The sequence below is a fragment of the Indicator indicator genome, chromosome 1, assembly GCF_027791375.1.
Source record: "Indicator indicator isolate 239-I01 chromosome 1, UM_Iind_1.1, whole genome shotgun sequence".
In the NCBI taxonomy this organism is placed as follows: domain Eukaryota; kingdom Metazoa; phylum Chordata; class Aves; order Piciformes; family Indicatoridae; genus Indicator; species Indicator indicator.
The window spans coordinates 22,743,285-22,763,114 of NC_072010.1; the positions used below are offsets into that span (position 1 = coordinate 22,743,285).

Below are 19,830 nucleotides of genomic sequence, written 5' to 3' on the forward strand. Positions count from 1 at the left end.
CTGCTCCACAGCCCCCGTCCGCCGCTCTTCCGACCACTCCCGCCCGCGGTAGCAAGCAGCCCCTCCTCGGTCGCGGCCCCGGGCCCGGCGGCGCTACCCAGCATGCCCCGCGCCGGCGCAGGCGCGCCCGTGCGGCCGCTCAGGAAGAGGAAAATGGCATAAACAACCCCGAACGCCGGGACCACTGAGGAGGCGCCGCCGCCCCCGCCGCGGGCCGCGCGGCCCCTTTAAGAGGCGCGGAGTCGCCCCTTCCTCCCCCTTCCGCAGCCGGAGCCCGGGGTGACGGCGGTTCCCGCGCCCCTTCCCCCTCCCCGCCCCCTCCCTCCCGTCCTCCTTCCCCATGGTGCCGACCCCGGCGGCGGCGGCCGGGCGGTTGCCATGAACAGCAGCGGCCTGCCCTGCTCGTCGCCGTCGCCGGTGGTGGGGCCGCCGCCGCCGGCGGCGGGGGTCGGCGTCGTGGGGGCGGGGGCTGGCTGTGGCGGCGGCGCCGTGAAGCTGAAGTTCTGCCGTTACTACGCCAAGGACAAGACCTGCTTCTACGGCGAGGAGTGCCAGTTCCTGCATGAGGAGCCCGGCGCCGCCTCTGCCGGCCCGGGGCCCGCCGCCCCCCTCGGCGGGCTCCCGCTCGGCATCCCCCCGGCCGCCGCCGCCGCCGGGCCTGGCTACCCGCCGCACGGGGCCAGCCCGGGCCCGGCGGCGGCGGCGGTGGTGGGGCCTAAGAAAGCCGAGATGGGGGCGGGAGGCGGCGGCGGCGGAGGCGGCGGCGGGGGGCTGGATGGCCCGCGGCTGGCGAGTGAGTGCGGCAGGGTGGTGTGGGGGGTGGGGTGGCGTGGGGCGGGGGCGCCGCTGGGAGCGGGGCGGCGGGGGGCGGGCGACGCGTTGTTTCTGCGCCCCGACACGCTATGGTGCTACCGGAAACAACAGATACGGTGGAGGCGGGGGTCCCCGGACCTTTCCCCCGCTACCGCCGTGCCCCCGGGTTCAGCCGGTGCTGGGTGCCGTGATGATCCCAGACGGGCGGGACGCGGCTGTGCCAGCCCCGCTGGGGCACGTAGAAAGGGCTGGGCCGGTAGTGATGGGAAAGAGCGGGCAGGTGTGTGGGAAGAGGTTTTCCTTTGGCTGGCTCTTAAGGGGCACCCGGGCAGCTGCCCATCGGTCAGTTCAGCCCTAGGCTCAGTGCTGGACTTCTCTACCCGAAGTCAGGCTGGGCAGAGAGTGGTAGCAACGGTTTCAGGAGTAGTACCCTCGGATGGGCTCTTCCGAAGAACCTATGCTGAATTTCAGCTCTCGAAAGTGTTACATAGTCAAGCTGAAATATTGCATTAACATTTGGAAAATATTCAAAGTAGTAATCATATAGATCTGTATTATCTGCTGTTGTGAGTAGAAATTGCTTCCAAATTTTTTTCCCAAGGCTTCTTTAGCCCTCCATATGCAGTTTCTTCTCGTGGTGAGGGTTCACGTTGCCTCTATGCCATGCAGAGTAGCATAACTCCTGCTAGTTATGCATCTTCCTAATATATGGTCCAATAGTTAAATGGTGTTTGCAGTAAACTGTTTTTAAAAACCATTCATTTTGTAGGTAAAGCAGCCCTTGGCAGCTAGGAAAAGATACTAGAAAAGTTGTGCCTCTTTAAATGAGTGTGTTAAAATTGCCTACATTATTGATTTGTGTCATAAACCTAGCATTTCGTTACATTGAGTAACTCTACTAAATGGTCACAACCATATTTTTTTCTGAAAGTAAGATGCAGCCATGCTGAACATCCCCTATTTAGGATTTTAGTGCATTTCAGGAACCTGCAGCTGCTGCAAAATTTCCAGGTGTGATGGGCTTGTGCCACATGAACAGTATTGTCTCTGCAGTTGGTAGCTTGTCAGTGTCTCGCATTAACACAGGCCTGTCCTATACCCTTTCAGGAAGAGCCTGTAATGTAAAATTGCTTAATGCTTCCTATTAAAAGACAGTGTTTTCAGATTTTGTTCATTTTGTGAAAATTCAGCTCTTTAAGCTGAAGTCTTTCTTGTCTGTCTTTTTTTTTTTTTTAACAGGTAGAATTGTCTTGAAAGATTTGGCAGTGATGAGTTGATCTTTGTTAACTTTTCTTTTGGGCAGAGTTAAGCACAAAATGTACTTTTTCCCTATGCAGAAGGAAATCACTACAATCTATTAAACTAGGGGGTTCAGGCTTGAGAGAAGACTTTTGGGGTAAAAGCTCCTGTATGGAAGCCATTCTTGTGATTAATCTTCTAAGATTTGCCCAAGGCCTAAATTTAAGAAAACAAACAAAAAAACTCAGAATTTTTGTATTCAGAGGCTGATAGTGATAGGTAAATTACTTGAAAAACTTGCTTCTGTTGAATATGTCAGAGGTTTAAAACTATGTAGAATTCTCTGCAGTTGCACCCATTGTAAGGAGTGAGGACACCAAGAATGGACAAACCCACTCTGATGTTGTCAGTGATTGCCTGCTGGGAAAGTCACTGCTCTTGAAGTTTCAGGAGGCAAAAATTTTGGACTGATGGAAGATCCTAAACAAAAGAGTATAACTAGGGAAAAAGAAGCCAGGAACAGAAGAGCTGAAAAGCCAAAGAGTGGGTGGGCAGGCAGGTGGGCTTTACTTCAGTATTGTGAAACAAATAAGGAAAATAGTTGTTCAAAATGTATAGCTGATCTGTAAAGGTACTGACAAGCTAATGTCTAAAATCCTTGTGTTGCTTATGATCCATGGTGTTAAACAGTGACATTTCCAAATGAAAGTTTTATTTCTGTGCATGTAGGGAGTAATACACAAAGTTGTGTTGAATAGAGAAGTTCTTAGTTTAAGAACGTCAAATTGGGAATTACCAAAAAAAATCACCTGCCTGTACAATTTCACTGACTGTCTTTCCTAATTCGAAAGCGTTTGACAGTGTTGGGATCTGTGGATGCCACCTTCTCTTCCTTCTTCTCTGGACCCCAGCGTCATTCAGTACACAGAGCAGATAACGCTCATTGACTAATTAACTGTGTAGTCCTATTTATTATTAAAAGTGGGTCAGTGCCTCATTCTAACATGCGTGCTACTCTAATCCTGCTTTGAGTACAGGATTATTAATTTACTTATAGGTTTTTCTGTGGTAATCACAAGGGCTCCCCAAATACTTATTCTTTGCGGTGTAGGTGATAGGAATATTGAGTGATAAGGGGAAGATGGACCATGAAAATGCAGGAAATACTCCATCCCCTTATTGATATACTTATGTAATGGAGTGGAATGGGCAGGTGACATCCTTGGAGTTAACCAGGAGGTGTCTCGCGTGATGTGTGGTTAAGGTACTCTATGCCATAGATGTTTGAGATACTAATGTCTGACAAGGATTCCAGAAGTAATCTGAAATTCTTGGAAGAAAACTCTGCTTGAGATTATTAAATTTGGGAAAAAAAAAAATCTGAAACAAGACTCATTTTCCCCTACATATGACTGAGAACCTGCTGGGAAATCCTGCTTTATCTGTGCTTCATGCTTATGCTTTTGTCCACATAGCCTCTGCCATCCAGTGTCAGAGATGAGGTAGTGGGCTAAGTGTGGCTTTGGCCTCACTGTGTGGCTTTATGTTCTTGGTGACCATGCTGATGAGCTCTGACTACTCTTGGAAGCTAGCACTGCTGCCTCCTGCCCCCGAACTACTTGACATTTGGAGCACATGTGTTTGAAGCACAATTCTTGCCTCTTTCCCTGAAGCTGTTAGTGCTTCACCTTCTGTGTGGTTCACCTTCCAGGTGGCCAGCTGACTGCCTACAAAATAGGAATAGTTGGTATTACCTGTCTAAAATTTCATTTTAAAAAAGCCAACAATAACATCTGAAACAAACTGATAATTTTCTTGTGGCACCATTATGACAAAAAATAGAAGGAAAACCAGAAAAAGTTTCCTCTGGGTTTGTTAGCTGTCAAAATCTGTACATGGTACTTTGCTAATAGGTATGCATCTCTCTTGTCAGTCCAGTGAGCAGCAGTGGCAGCAGTACTGAATCTGAGAAGGCTTTAGAAGGAGCAGGGGGGGAAATGACTTGCTTGGCAGTTAGGGGAAAAGATAGGATTGATTAGTAGGGTTTTAAGCAACAGCCCAGGGGAAGATGGGTCAGGGGCATAATAACATGAAAAATGTGTCCTTTTGTACCTGTTTGTCATTTTCTGACTTCTGTAAGAAGCGAGCTGGCAGCCATCTTTCCTGCAGGCTGCTGGCTAGTTCCTAGGGCATAGTCCTTTTTTGATGCTACATGAGGGAGGGCCTGGAGAAAAATGTCAGTATGGTGTTAGAATGTATCATGTCTGTACATAAGATAGACAAGTTAAAGTTGCATGGGCAACTGCAATTCTGTTACTTTTCTGGTTGTTTAGTGGATGTATTACTCTCTTGTGTGCAGAATTTGTTTATTAATAGATACGATCTGAGTTAGGTCTCTAAACATTGACTAAATCCTGCCCCACTTCTTAGTATAAAGTATGTGATCCATAACACTCACTCTGTTTTGGATTCCCATAAATAAGACCAAAACAGAGGCATCGAGGTAGGAGTTCCTGGTGTTATCTGGACCTGGTGGCAGCATCAGCAGGTAGGTGCTGTCTGCAGAGCTACAGGTGAAGGAGCTGGCCACAGCAGCAGTGCTGCTGATGCTTGAGATCCCCATGCCAGAGGTTCTCTCACCCTCTCCTTGTGAGATATCATCATGTGGTTCTTCACCAGAAAGCCTTTCTCAAAAGTCTCCTTGGAAATTCATGGTTGGAGTATAGGGCTGTGTTTCTGCGAGGTGCCCACAATACTTCCCTAACCGACCTCGCTCTGTTTCTTCATAACTGCTGAAAAAGCCTGTCTGCAAATGGACTGTTGCCAGCCCAAGAGAAAGTGGAAAGGAGCATCAAGGTTTGGGTTGTGTCCTTAGCCTAATAAAAGTATGTCTGTTTTCACGCTTGACACCTGCATGCGGCTGGTCAGGGCAGCAGAGGATGGTGGCCACTGCTGCAGCAACTCTGTATACAATCACTTGGTGCTTAGCTTGTTGGGCATTACAGCTTAGGGTTTTTTCAAATGCATATGTGCCTTGGAGTGGAAAGACCTATGCATTTGTGTGTTGTTGGCTTTTAAAAGATGTTTAAGTCTTTACCAGTTAATTCCTTTTTGAAAAAAATTAAGCAGTAGATACAGAAAAAATGGAAAGATAAACTATTCAGCAAAACAGATACCAAAGGTAATCTGTTGGATTATGCTTTTTAATGCACTGAAACAATGGCCAGGATTATTCTAAATATGGATATTTCTTATTGTTGACAGCATTTCAGTAGTTAGGACTTGAAGTATTTAGAAACAGACGAGTTATCTCAAACTTACAGGTAAAGCTGTAGATTGTCATATACTGGTCACTTTCCCCTGCATGTTTCTTCTTTGCTTATAGAGAAACTATAGGGGTGCGGTCAAGAATTCTTTTTCCAAACTTGTTTGTACTTTTTGCAAGTGTTATTGTAGTACTTGTTGTATACTTCTGATTTCTTTTTAGAGAGATATTTCCCTTTTAATTTTTGTGATGCCTTTTGCAGGCGTTGAGAGTTGATTCAATTTTCATCTTCTTTTGCTCTGAATTTTTTTAAGAAATGGGGAGACCATTCTGAGGTTTGAAGAGGCTTTTGGGATTTGTGCAGAGATAGAGACAATTGAGAACTAAAGAATAAAATCAGTAACCATTTAGAGAGGTATGGGAGAAAATAAAAATTACTGGTTGTACTTAATCATGGTTGTCTTGTATGTCAGCTCCAGAAATTGGAAAGTTTTTAACATGAATTTTGCTTTTGCATGTTTATGTGGAAATTAAATGAGGGGCAGTTTGTGAAACTTTTTAAAGATACAGTATTAATTGGCTTTGAAAGTGATTGTATCTGTATACTTTGTGGGTTTTCCTTATTGTATGGGAAGTCAGTCAAAGTCCAAATATTCCACAGGAATTACAAGCATATGAGGAGTACTGGTAATTATTTGTTTCTGGTAGTAGCCAGTGTGTACTAGCTCTCAACTAGCTGTGTTGAGTATTGAAGAAAGCACTATGACTTTTGTAATTGCTGTTCTGCTTCAAAGGCAAAGATGAGGAAGAGTGCGTGCAGAATAGTTATGTTAACAAATTCTATATGCTCTGTCTTAATAATACCAAGTTTTCATAATGTTTAAGAAACAGAGCATTTCCATTTAGTTTCTATCTAGCTGGTATTAGCTGATATTTTTTTTGTAGGAGTGGGTCTTCAGGAAGGATTTGAATGTCCAGAAAATAGTGACCTTGGGGACCCACTCAGAGTTCCATGTGTAAGGAACTACCTAGAAGCAAATTGAGACTGCTGCGGGAAAAGTGGACAAATGGTTAGTGAGGGTGGGGTGATAAACACAGGCAGCAGTACTTCTGTAGAAGTAGGCAGAAAAAAATAATCTTGGTTGTGTGGCAGCTGATGAAAAGGGGGTCAGTGAAGGGATTTAGATAGTAAGCTGATGTTTTTCTGATCTGTTGCTTTCTAGTAAAGATGTAATGAATTACACTGCCAGAAAAATGGTGTGGTGAATCACTCTATTGGAGTTGGAATAGATCATGCTCTGTGTGTACACACGTGTTTGTTCCTCAAGCCTTTCAGGAGTTAGTTTCAGTGATATGGTTGCTTCCTTTGGTCTTCAAAGGTACTTTGTACTTAGAACTTAGCTGTATTTTTTAGTTCTCTTCCTAACGGCCTTTTAGTCCTGATGTTTTGGGTGGCTTCTTTCTTTCATTTGAGAATGGAGATTTAGAAACAAAGTACAGATACACAGAAGTGATAGTAGAGACATGCATTGTATGAGTTGTGGGGCTGGTTATGTGATATGCAGTTCATATAATCTGTGGTGTGGGTAGATGCCCTCAACTTCAGGTAGCCTAATGCTGATGAAAGACCCGTTCTTTCTTTTATGTTTGTCTTCAGTGCTGTGAAAAGTATCCTAACATTCTGTTCAGGTTATCTGCACATATTTTATGTCTATATATATATGTATGTATAAAAACCTTTGAGTTTTAGGTACAGGGAAGCTATTAAAAACAGAAGCTTAAACATATGCTTTGAAAAAAATTGGTGCAGTTTATTGAATATTTTGGTGCATTATTTTAGGAATTGTGAGAGCTTTTAGAAAAGGTTAGCTCTGACAGTGATGATGTTAAGCAATTGCATTACTTTGAATTGCTGTTTCTGATAACAGAGTAGTTCTGATGACTCTTTTGAAAAAGTACCAGTTTTAATTTATATTATCACTGTGCTTTTGGACTCGGTCCATGACGAGGAGAAGAATGGCACCTATTCTTTTCTTCAATCTTTATCAGAAGCTTCTGTGATGTGTGACATAAATTCAAACACAGAAGGAAGACAGCCCAATCATTTAATATTATGATAAAGATTGCTATTTTCCTTTGCTTGCCCATGAGTATCTCATCACTTCGTGGGAGTGTTTGTAAATAAGGCAGCATTTCCCAAACTGTTTTGCTTCCTGCCTGCCTGCCTTCAGCGGGTTTGGTTCGTTTGTGCTGTCTGCCCTCCAAAGGCACTGTCAGCCTCGGCATCCTAACCCGGGCATGTGCTTTTACTTTTGCCTCTAGTGCCTGGGGGTGTCCTTCAGTTTTTGTTTGTTGTGTCTATTTCAGTTATTCCTCGTCTGTGTTTCAGAAACATTGTGTTAAAGGAGAGAGGCAGAAAAACACCGGAGAATCCACTTTCTGTAGCAAGCTGCCACAGTGGTGGCACTGTAGAGAAATCAGTACTGAGATGCACATACTAGTATATAAAGTGTTTATGAACTGTTGCAGAGGTGTGCAAGTAGGCTAGCACCTGCAGCATGTGACAAAACAAAGTAGGACAAGCATGAACTACTGACACCTCTGTGCTTCTAGGAAACTGAAAGGACACAAGTCTTAAATTACTTGCCATAGATAGGCTTTGTATAAAAGTTGTGTTGTTTTTGTCTCAATGTTAGGATAGCTATGTCTGTGTAAAACTCCACTGGAGATAAGGCACTAGTTTTTACTGCTTTATATCTGCCTGAGGTAACTCTTTGTCCTTTGTATGCATATGTGTGCTGTGAACCTATGATTCAGTTTACCAAGCTGTGCTGAGGTGAAAAGTGCTTGCACTGTAGCAGTGCTATGAGTCTAAATCAAGATTACCACTATATAAAATCTTTTTCACAGCATAAACTGTAGTACATTTTTTAAAGCAGTGATAATAGCAAACCAAATTATTTCAATCCATGTTTTATTACTTTGTCAAATCTTTGAACTGTTTGGAAAAATACGTTAATAGTAAGTTGTGATCTTTACTTTAGTCCGTTGATTTTTCGGGCAATATATCACATTACTGTAAAGAATCCTTTTTTATGTTAAGAACAGTTTCTAAGATTATCAGTGCTGATACTAAGTTCAGAACAGAAGCTGTATAGGGTATTGTACTATTTGTTTACTAGTTAGTAAAATGTTAAAATGAAAATATCAGAAACACTGTCTTTTCAGATAGCATTAGTATTATTATCCAGATAGTGACAGTATTAGACAAGACAAGCATTAAGCTAAAACTGACTGAAACCCACTGATTCTGTTGAAGCATGTGTTGAGTTTGTCACAGTAGTACTCAAGCACTGAGATCCTTTGTTCCCAAAAAGTATCTTTATAATAAGTAAAACAAAATAACTATCTGGGTTTTTTTCTCTTTGGTGCCTGCATCTGATGGGAAGCTACTTTCTGCTAAAATTCTGTGGGAGAAGAATTACATAAGATATTTATTTTTTATTGCAGTTGTCACATTAAGCTGCAGTGTTACTCACCAAGCAAAAAAAAAAATATTCGATAATATATGTATGAAAAGTAGAAAACATCTTCTGAATTTCTCAAGATGTTTTATTTCACTTCTTTCCAGAGTTACCAATATGTACAGTCTGCATACAATACTGATGGAATTTAAAAATTTATTTTTTCACATATGTGCTTACATAATGTGTTAGCATTTTCTTCTCTGCTGGATTCCTAGTTGTTTCCTTGCGCATCTATTTTTTTTTTCCTCAGACTTGCCTAGTCAACCTTTCTGCTTTTATAAGAAAGTTGTTGCTTCTCTCCAAGGAAGAGTCTATTGAAAATGTAAACTTGAAAAAATGTAAATGTAAACTTACAAAACGGAAAGCCATCTTCCTTTGACAAAAATAATCAATTCAAGACTTAACTGAAATTGTCTAAACTTACACCTAAACCTATAGTCTAAACTATGCCTTAACCTAAAGCTATAATTGGTGCTTTAAAGGAGAAAAGACATTAACCTCAGAAGTTTTCAATCTGTCATTATAATAACACTGGGTGCAGTGTGTGTGCTCACTATGCAAGAAAGATCTGGACAGACAAGTTGAATGCCTGATGTAAATTAAGGAACACATAAGATTTTTTTCTTTTTAATGCCACACTGCTCATGTGGTGAAGTGTATCCACTTCTGAAGACCTATGGATTGCTATGCTGGTTTGGGGCCAGATGGACCCTCTATTGCCCTGAGAGGGACAAAAGAATGACACTCACACAAACAGATTGAAGAGTGATGGAAAGTTTAAATGGAAAAGCAATTGGTGAAACTACAAAAAACTACAAGCATAGTGGCAAAGAATCCCAAAGTATACAGAATCCCTTTTACAATTCCCAAAGGCCTCCCAACACTTCCCTTCTCCCCACCTGAGGGTATACCCAAAACCCCCAGGGCTCTTTCTTCCCTGCTACTGCTAGGCTAGTCTCAGGCTGGCACTGCCCCCCCACCCTTTTCCTCCTGGCATTGGGCCTAGGCAGGCCTAAGAGGCCTTGAGATATTCCCCCACAGTTATCCGATAGGAAGCATCTCCCATGGGAGCAGAAAGGGAAGAAAGAGGAAGAGAGTGATTTTGCAGATGGATTTATATGGTGCAGGATTTATGGGTAGAAATATGCCGTTTCCCGTGTCCACCTTATTGGGCTGGACACTTGGGACACCAGAGGTGTAACTTACATGGCAGTAGTGTTAGGCACCCAGCCTAAACTGCCACAATTGCTTTTCTATTTTTCATGTTCTAAACAAGTGTGGTCTTCCAGAAGCAAGTGAGAATTTATGATTTGCCAAATGTTTGGCAGAAGGAGGATAAAAGCCTTCTACTTCTTATGGAGAAGGTCAGATGCCAAACAGTGAAACTGCCTTGGCTCTTCAGATACTTGTTGAGCTTTCATCACTGTAAAAGGTGAACAGCCCTCCTTTGAACAGAAATGGTGTACATAGTGGACGCATTTTTGGTTCTGTAGGAAATGCAGGAATTTATAGCTATGTAAGCTACATCTTTTCTCTGATAGTCTTCATTTTCTTGCTTGTTACTATAGGGAAGTTAGTTTTAAGGAAGCTAGTGTTGAGTTTGTTCTTGAAAGCAATAGTTATACTTACCACTTCAGAGCGTTCTGTTCTAAAGATGAGCTACTGCCATGAAAACTCATCCAGTGAACTTAACCTTCTGATGATTTTCTTTTGAATGCTTCTGTAGAATATTCTTTTTTTGTGGTCTTGGTCTATTAATTAGGTGAGCATTTCTAGAATGTTTGGAAGAAGACAATAGAAAACAATCTTGAAATTGCCATGGTACCAGTACAATTAGGTGGTACAAAGGTGGATCAGCACTGAAGCACAGCAATTTATAATGGCACAAGGAGGTTGATTGGTATGGCCAAACCAATGTACTTCAGTAGAGGTCTTCCTACAGCTACAAAAAAGACAATGTTCTGGAGTACCTTTTGCTCTCTGGACTGCCCAGTTAGATATCAGTGTGCCAAGGCAAAGCTACAATGCATTGTGGCTTGGAGCAGTCTTAAGTGGTCTGAATTGGCTAGCTTAGCAGATACTAGCAGCTGGAAGGCAGCAGCATTTGAGCAGTGTCAAAGATCAACTTTGTGACTCCTGGCAGTGTCCTCAGCCTTGCTTATCTTGGATGGCTGCCTGAAAGCCTGCTCCTGCTTGCAGCTTGAGCTCCCTGGCACTGGGAATGCTTCAGCCAGAGTAGGAGCAGAGCACCTGGTGCTGTATTTTGTGCCATGGCAAGGCTACCTGCACCAGCACCAGCATCAGCATCGTGTGTTATTGGAGATCAGCTCTAGTGTTTCTACTTGCAGAAGGGGCTCTTTGCATACCTTACTGCTGAATGTGGCAAAACTTGAAAGCTTTCACTTGCCTTTTCCAGTTTCAAGGATTGTGTATCTGTCCAACAGTGAAGTGAAGGTATGTGGGTTCTCACACTGACTGTAGCATAGTGAGGAGCAGTGAGAGAAGCAGAAACAATCATGTTTCTTAATTCTTCAGAAAAGGCTGAAGGATTTGTAAAGATAGTGTAATCCGAGGGAGTTGTTTACTAGCGTGCTTTAAAAATTGATAGAATCTGGAGTTTCTGGTAGAAGTATAAGATGAAATAGCAGATATACTGCTAAAATTATATAGTGTTCTCTGAAATGACAGTTGTTCCTGGAAATTAAACTGCTTTCCTTGCTCTTACACAGTCAAGAAGTAGCATAAAACCTGCAGCAGGTTTTGGTAATGGGTGAAATGCAGGCAGAGAAAGCTATACTGGAAATGTATTTAAAAAATAAATAAAAGCTGTGATATGAACCCTGAATAATTTATTGGCAAACTAGCCTGAAACTAGTCATAAGTAAACATGGATTTGCTGCCTTTCAATTTTCTTGTATGAAAGAGTCCAAGTATTATTCGTGATGCCAGTAAGTAATTGCATTAAAATTCTAACCTTAGCAGTGTGAGTTAGGGATTGACTGTAGCAGGTTGAATGAGACAGTTGGCATTAGTGCAAACATTAATATTTTCCCTGATACAGTGGTTCAACCATAAAATACTTTTTCTACGCTTTTGAGTGTAAATTTCCCAAATGAAAGCAAAAGACAGATCCAAAAAGCTTTGTGCTTTATACAGTTGTAGCAAGAGGACTTCTGAAGTTTGTGTGGCTGCTCCTTTGAAATAATGAAGATCTGGACCATTGATAGCAGAGGGAGTTTTATTTTCCTAGTCTCTTAGTTAACTTTAAGAAATTGTAATTAGTTAATTTTAAGACATTGGAATTTCTTAAAATTATTTTTAGTAATTGGCATCTTTTTCCATAGATGTTTCCCTTAATCCTGCGTGCTACACAAATAATGTTCATCTAGAACAGCAATGCTTTAGGAATCTTTTTTTGCTTGCAAAGCTGATATTTATTTCCACTGAGGTATTCAGTTTCTTTGATCTCTCTCATGTATAGCTCTCCATCTGAGTGTAGCTGGGCAGTGTTTCCATTTGGCTGCAGTATGGATGTTGCTAGTCATTCTCCTCTTTTGGCCCTTCTTATGATTTCATCTGGCTGTACTTCTTTTGCTGCTTCCTGTGCCTGCAGCATGGAAATGGCTCATCAGGTTCTGCAGTCTCTTTTTTTTTTTTTTTTTTTTTTTAGGGAAAATTCTCATTCTGATGAAATTTCAGGGTTTATAATATGCATTCCTTTAGCTCTGTCACAAAGTTTCGTTTTGTTTCCTTTGAGGATTGGGATCAGGAAGTTGTTTCCGGGTGTCACCAGCTGGCTGTGAATTCTCCCAGAAGTTCGAGTCAGATAGTTTGGTACAGGATGTTCTTCTAAGTTGGATGTGTGCCTTCTTACCTTGGAGCTACCAATTACTCATGCCTGTTGGCTCGCAGTGGCCTGGCCATACTGATTAGTGTCTTTGTAATTTGCTGTGGGTGTATTTGCAGAAGCTAAATTTGAACTGCAGCTTTGTATACTGTTGTGGACTCTGGTTTTGTTTGTTGGGGTCTTTTGTTTTGGGGTGTCTGTGGGGTTTTGTTTGTTTTTGTTTTTTTAAGTAGAGTAATACCTGCTTGAATGTTTTTTGTTGTTCAGTTTCATATGGTGGAATTTATTTATGGTTAGAGTACAGTGTTTGTATGTCAAAGCCCTTGTTTCTGGACATAAAAACAGTTTCTTAAATACTTTTCTTACATCCTTCTCACTTTCTTTCAGTTTTTTTACCCACATTTCATAAAATTGTTATCACTTTATGAAGTATGAGATAATGAAAATAATCTTCTACTGTAAATGGTGCTTTTAAAATGTTTGTGTTTTGTATGAAAGGACTCAAGATATTTTTAAACATACATTATTTATTTTGGTGTGTTATAATTTAAAGGACATCCAGTTAAAAGCTCTGCTTATATTTCCAAGATGGGTATGCAAGAATATTTTTTTTTTTCTCTTAAGCTTGCCTTCTAGGTTATTTTAGTTGATTTATTTTCTTGTTCTTGTTTCTAAAGTTCAAACTCCTCATCCCTGTCAAAGCTTTTCACTTTTCTGCCGCTTTCTGCATTTGTGCTGTAACTTCATGCTGTCATTTAGCACCTGCTTTCATTTCTTTTTTCATTCTGTGCACTAATATGTTTTTAGCTGATTTCCTGAAAGACAGTTTCAAAATACAGTATTACCAACTTTTTCCTATCCTACTCTCTGCCAAAAGAATTCTGTAAGAGATATTAGCAAATAAACCCATGGTAAACTATTTTTTTTTTCCTGAAACCTTTTTTCTTTTTTTTTTTTTTTTCCTTTTAGTTCCTGGAATAGATGGCGGTGGGTTAGCTGATGCTAGTCTCACAGATTCCTACTTTAGTACCAGCTTCATTGGCGTTAATGGATTTGGAAATCCCGCTGAAACAAAGTATCCCATGATGCAGGTAATAGCAGTGAATTGTATAGTGTTTCATTAGTTCTGGCTGGCTCAGAAGGGAAAAATGTTTCAGAGGCAGGAAAAATTAAGCATACCAGAATGCATAATCCTGTAGGATATACAGGATATAAACTCACTTTAATCTTGCAAATGGAAACGAAACAATGTCATTGCTTTATTGCTAAATTAGTCTGTTTTTATTGGAGCTCGTCTGAACTGTTGCATTGGGCTTTGCCACGTATATTAACTCTGTGTTCTAAAGATTTCTTTTCAGGATCATGGCTGATTTTGATAGCCTTTTACTAAATATATAAAAACTATATTTTGAAACATTTCAAAGATCAAAAGTCACTGAAGCAAAATGTGAGCTGTCAAGCCTTAGAATTTGTAAACTCAGTCTCTGGTGGTCAGTTGTGAATTCACATTTAAGTCATCTGAAATGTATTCTTGTATTTGTAGTGTTCTATAGATGTTGTGGTAGGAATTCCCATGAGGTGGAATTTATTGTGTAGGTAGTATTATGCAAAATGTGTAGCAAAAGGCTGTCATATTTAAAATCTTAATGGGAATCTATTGAATTAACACATGAAGTACTCTAACTCCTTCAAACTTCTTTCCTTCAAAGCTGAAAAGAAGATGGTCTCTCCCTGTACTCAAAGGTTTGACAAATTATTTTCTGGTAAATGAAAGACAGTGCAAATCAAACAGTTTACACTGAGTCCTGACAACAACTCTTGGAAACTTTCCTTCTGAGTTCATTTTGATTTGTGGCTTTATGACAGATTGAAAAATAATTCAGCAAAAAGTGGGAAAGGAGGTGTGTTCCCTTTTCTTCTTTTTTTTAATTTTTTTTACTGCGTATTTTCAAGAAGGCTAGATTTTTCTCATTCAACAGAATTGCAGACTATGGAATTGTTTATTACTGACAGTGATGTGTGATTTTAAAAAGGAAAAATTAAATCTCTGATCCTGAAATGTACTACTGAGGTTGGAAGTTACAGATTTTTTTTATCACTGAGGTCATAAAATTTTATCCTTTCAGTGTATCTTTGAAGTGTATTCTACAGCAACACTGGTGTTTTTTCTAAACACAGTTTTAATTATAACTGTTTCTTCTAGAAAGACAAAGCATGGATCTAATAAGAATGCTCACAGGACTTTTAAATACATTACTAATGCCTGCAAGATTAGTGTCAAGGCATTGTGTTTCTCTGAGAAAAGTGAAGAAATTGATGTGCTGCTTACCTGTTGGAGGCTAAGGAAAATTATTTCTGAAGAGGGATTTAATTAGTGTTGAGAAAGTACTTACAGGTATTAAACTACATTTTAAAAAGCGTTCTTATATTGAATTTTCTTCCCCCTTCGAATCATGTAATTCAGGTTTTTGTTTGCGTAGGTAAATCTGGTAATGCTGTCTGTTCTGAATGTGTGCCAGCTGCTAAATTAAGTCCATGCTGACAAATTTCAGCTTGGAGTGTAGCTTTCCATGTCATTCACCCCCTTAGAGAACAACATGAGGGAAAAATCTTAGTGACTTCTACTTCAAATACTACTAATGCTTTATGGTTTGGAACTCAGACTTTAAATCTCAGACTGGTGGTTGTGTCAATGATAGACCTTTCACGCTCTCTCTGTAAATTTGCCCAGATTAAACTTGATTAAACCTTTGTAAAACTGGTTTATATAGACCCACTGGAGACTTTCTAGATGTTAGACTACTTCCAAAAGATGTAGTCTACATTGGCATGTTCTAGCTTGAGTATGTACTTGCAGCTACAGCTCTGGCCTAATCTAGGCCTTACCTGAACAGTAAGTAGGAATGCTGATCTGCTTCATTTCCCTCTTTCCTTTTTCTTTCCACTTCAGATTGAAGCAGCATGGAAGTGGATCTGTATTTGGTGAGACATCTGTGTTAATTGGAGCAGAAAGGGTGTAGAAGGGAAAAGTTTGTTTTAAGGGCTTAGAGAAACTGAGCTGAAGATAAGCGAATAAGGAGCTAAGAAAGACTGAGATAAAGGTCTGAAGCAGGGAGGAAACATTTATGGAACACTGAAGAGTGGAGATTGGAATTGTACAATTGAAATACGTACAAATTAGGACAAAGAAACAAACTGGCATTGTGAAAAGTTTGGGCAGAGTAGAACGAACAAATCCGTGTTCCTGTTTCTCTCCAAGTCCTTCAGTCAAACTAAAGATACTGAAAATGTCATGTTCTGCCACTGAAGAAATGTTAGAAGTTGTCTTTTTTAAATAGATCGTTAATTCTCAGTTTTGCAGATGAAAAATGTTAGTTTCATCTATGAGTTACTTAGTCTCCTTGGGTGGATCTGTGCCTTTCACAGATCATCAGTGATGCAATATGAGGAAACTTTCTCTGGTTTTTGAAACTGGGAAGTTACACGCATGTACAAATAAACACACTGCTAGAAACCTGCTAGTAAGATACAGTTAGATGTTCAGAACCTTAAATTTAGGTTGCCAATGCAGCCTTGAGGCCATATATTGAGAAATATTCCTCATAACATTGTATTAATTGTTTCAGTTAGGAAAACTGTTAAGTGAGGCTTACTTAAGGCACAAGGTGTGTGGTGCATGCTTAATGAGCGTCCATTAGATAGCTGATCAAGTGTTCACCTTATTGTTCTATTCCTTGCTTCTCCTTACTGTTCACATCCTTCTCATGAAGACTGCTAGTTGGCAGCACGCTTTTGTTGTGCAGGTTATGATTATTCCATTCAGCTTTGTGGAATGCTTTCCTTATGAAAGAAAGAAGTAATCTGCATTTCCATAGAGACATGGGAAGAAAAAGGATGGCAATTGAACAAAAAAAATCCACCCAACAGCGCTGGCAAACAAGAGACCCCAGTTTTTTAAACTAACCCATAGAGCTGGAAGGTGAAGAATGAAGTTAATGATCACCTGTAGAAAGCTAGCAAATACAAGAGTCAAGTCTCTTCTTTTACCATGAGATAATCTTTCTGTAGTCTGTGCTTTATTCACTAGATATCTTTCAACATAGTGTTCAGGGATTTAATAGATGAGTCTTCTGGACTCTTCCTAATTAATCTTCAGAATGTATTTGTCATCTGCAGTAAATAAAACTGAGGTTTTTTGACTGTGCATATTGAGGTTATCATAACACATGTAATGGAGCCAAACTGCCTCAAGCAAAGCTATATCCAAATTTTGCAATCATCATGTTTTTGTGTGTAGTGCATAATCTGTTTTATGATATTAAGTAAGCAGCAAGAGGCAGGACAGTAAAATTGGATTGTATCATGACATGAGGGGGTGTGCTTCTTTGATCATAAATAATGAGGTGACTAGTGGTTAGCATCTCTGCAAAATGGGTATTTCTCACTTTGAGATTTCATTTATATGCACTGAAGAGTGTTTTACAAGATCTAGAACATCTCACTGGGATGAGAAGATTAGTGATGAAAATGTTTTATTTTCAGTGGGAAAATGAGTAAATATCCTTGGTATGGTTTGGAAGATGCAGGACTTTTGAAATAGCTGTGGCTCTCATTCTTTTGCTTTCTGAAAAATGTCTTTGCCTCATCCTTCCACTCCCACCTCAAAGGTTTTTGCTGTTACTCAACCTTTCATTGCTCTCTGTTGGCCTCTTCTGTTGCTACTGACAAGTTTCCTATTAATTAATAGTCTCCTGTCCTCACTGGTTTGCATTTTCCTGTAATGCAGTTTTGTTTCATGTATCTTTCTTCCCTAAATCTGCATGTGCATTCATATATGCTACATTAGCAGTACTGTATTCCAGCTTATATTTTCTGTTTTCCCCTTCTCTTAACTAATAACAGAGCAGACCTGCACAACACATGGCCCATGAGGCTGCATGCTGTTCTTGAAGCTGTTCTTTTTCTTTTTGGCATAGCATCAGCTGCCAAGAGACAGTCAGAGGTGTGGTTCAAGAAGCAGTTCATTGCTTTTGGCTTTCCCAGCAGTGAGGAAGCAGGAGCTGGCTGGATGGGATGCCTCTGATGCTTGGCTATTTGCTCAGTTGCTCCATGTGCCACTTGGCTGGCTGGTGTCTGTATTCCTCTGGCATCAGTGCTGCCCCTTGGCTAACTCATGGCTTGATCAAAGATACAGGTTGTGCAGGAAGGAGCTTTAGTAGTATTTTGTTGGTATGTTAAAAGGATATTATATCAGGATGAGGCAGGAGAGTATCTTGATGTTAAAACTTCTAGTGTTGTATTAGAATTGAGAAATTTGCTGTGAGAGCATAAAACAGAAGATGGTTTTGTGCATGTTGCTTCACAGAAACCTGTTTTTTCTTACTTTGATGGTATGAGATTCCATCTGGACTGCAGGTTATGCAGAAAGCAAAACCCACGACTTCTCAATTAATCACTCTAATCAAAACAAAAAGTGGGGTGACACTCTTCAGTGTTAAAGTTGGCAAGGCCAAGCAATGGAGAAGAATTGGTCTTGCTTGCTTTTGCCATGCTAATATTGATATACTAAGCATTCTTGAAAAGCCTAAGAAGTAGAAACCATGCTCACTTCAAAGCCTTGCAGCTGAATAAACATAAAGACCTTTGTTCCCAGGGCTGCATCTGCCAACAGTAGTGTAATAAAACTCTCCTTACAGCAAACAAGTTTGTAAACGTCTTCATTTTTTTAACTGTCGAGAACTGAGTGGAACTACAGATGTGCTATTTTAAATATAAAATTATGCAGTTGTTTACATAATGTTTTCTGAAGAAATCCAGTTGCTTTAGTTCAAACAGTTGAGTGGGACATACTGTAGATGATGCCAAATATGCGAACTGCCAAAGGCAACTTTTGGATTATTTAGAAAGGAAAGCAAAAGATATCATCCTTTATAGGTCTCAGAATCTGACAATCTGACAACTAAACAATGATTTGTCTGGCAGTGACAATCTTGTTGTGGGATGACTTCTTTTACAGTCCAATTAACATTATTCTAAAACCGACAAAGAAATATTTTGAAATGTATTTCCAGTATAATGATATTAAGATGAAGAGAATAACTGACCTACTACAACATATTTTGGGGTAACACATTTAGTACAGGAATGACCCTGAGGAAAGTGCTTGCAGCCCAGAAGGCTAATCACATCCTGGGGTGCATCCAAAATGTGTTGCCAGCAGATCCAGAGAGGTAATTCTACCACTTTACTCTCCTCTGGCGAGACCTCACCTGGAGTACTACATCCAGGTCTGGAGCCCTCATTATAGGAAGGACATGGACCTGATGAAGTGGGTCCAGAGGAGGGCCACAAAAATGGTCAAGGGGTTGGAACACCTCTGCTACAAGGACAGGCTGAGGGAGCTGGGGTTGTTCAGCCTGGAGAAGAGAAGGCTCTGGGGAGACCTAATAGTGGCCTTCCAGTACCTGAAGGGGGCCTACAAGAAGGATGGAGAGAGACTGTTTACAAAGGCCTGTAGTGATAGAATGAGGGGCAATATCTTCAAACTAGAGAAAAGCAGGTCTCATCAATGTGTATAAATATGAGGGGTGAGTGTCAAGTGGAGGGGGTCAGGCTCTTTTTGGTGGTGCACAGTAATAAGACAAGAAACAAGGGGTTCAAGCTTGAGCATAGAAGATTTCACCTCAAGATGAGGAGAAACTTCTTTACAGTGAGGGTGACAGAGCACTGGAACAGGCTGCCCAGAGAGGTTGTGGAGCATCTTTCTCTGGAGACTTTCAAAACCCACCTGGATGCATTCCTGTGTGGACTACCCTAAGTGCTCCTGCTTTGGCAGGGGGGGTTGGACTTGATGAGCTCTGAAGATCCCTTCCAACCCCTAATGTACTGAGATATTGTGAGGAACAGATTTAGATTGGATGTTAGGAACAGATTCTTTTCTATGAGGGTGGTGGAGCACTGGAACAGGTTGCCCAAGGAGTTGGTTGGGGGCCCCATCCCTGGAGACACTCAAAAGGTGAAGCTTGACAGGGCTCTGGGCAACCTGATCTAGTTGAGGATGCCCCTGCTTACTGCAGAGGGGATTGTACTAGATGACCTTTGTAAGTCCCTTCCAACCCAGACCATTCTATGATTTTGTG

At 40.9% G+C, this 19,830-nt stretch overlaps 1 protein-coding gene across 1 annotated transcript in view; it reads left to right on the forward strand.

The window, feature by feature from the left end:
- The first annotated feature begins 378 nt into the window (after nucleotides 1-378).
- Nucleotides 379-19,830, forward strand: part of PAN3 (poly(A) specific ribonuclease subunit PAN3) — a 78,684-nt gene continuing 59,232 nt past the window's right edge. The window contains 4 exon segments of the mRNA XM_054381098.1: nucleotides 379-793; nucleotides 6,245-6,322; nucleotides 6,325-6,387; nucleotides 13,661-13,782. Coding sequence (XP_054237073.1) covers nucleotides 379-793; nucleotides 6,245-6,322; nucleotides 6,325-6,387; nucleotides 13,661-13,782 — 678 coding nt within the window.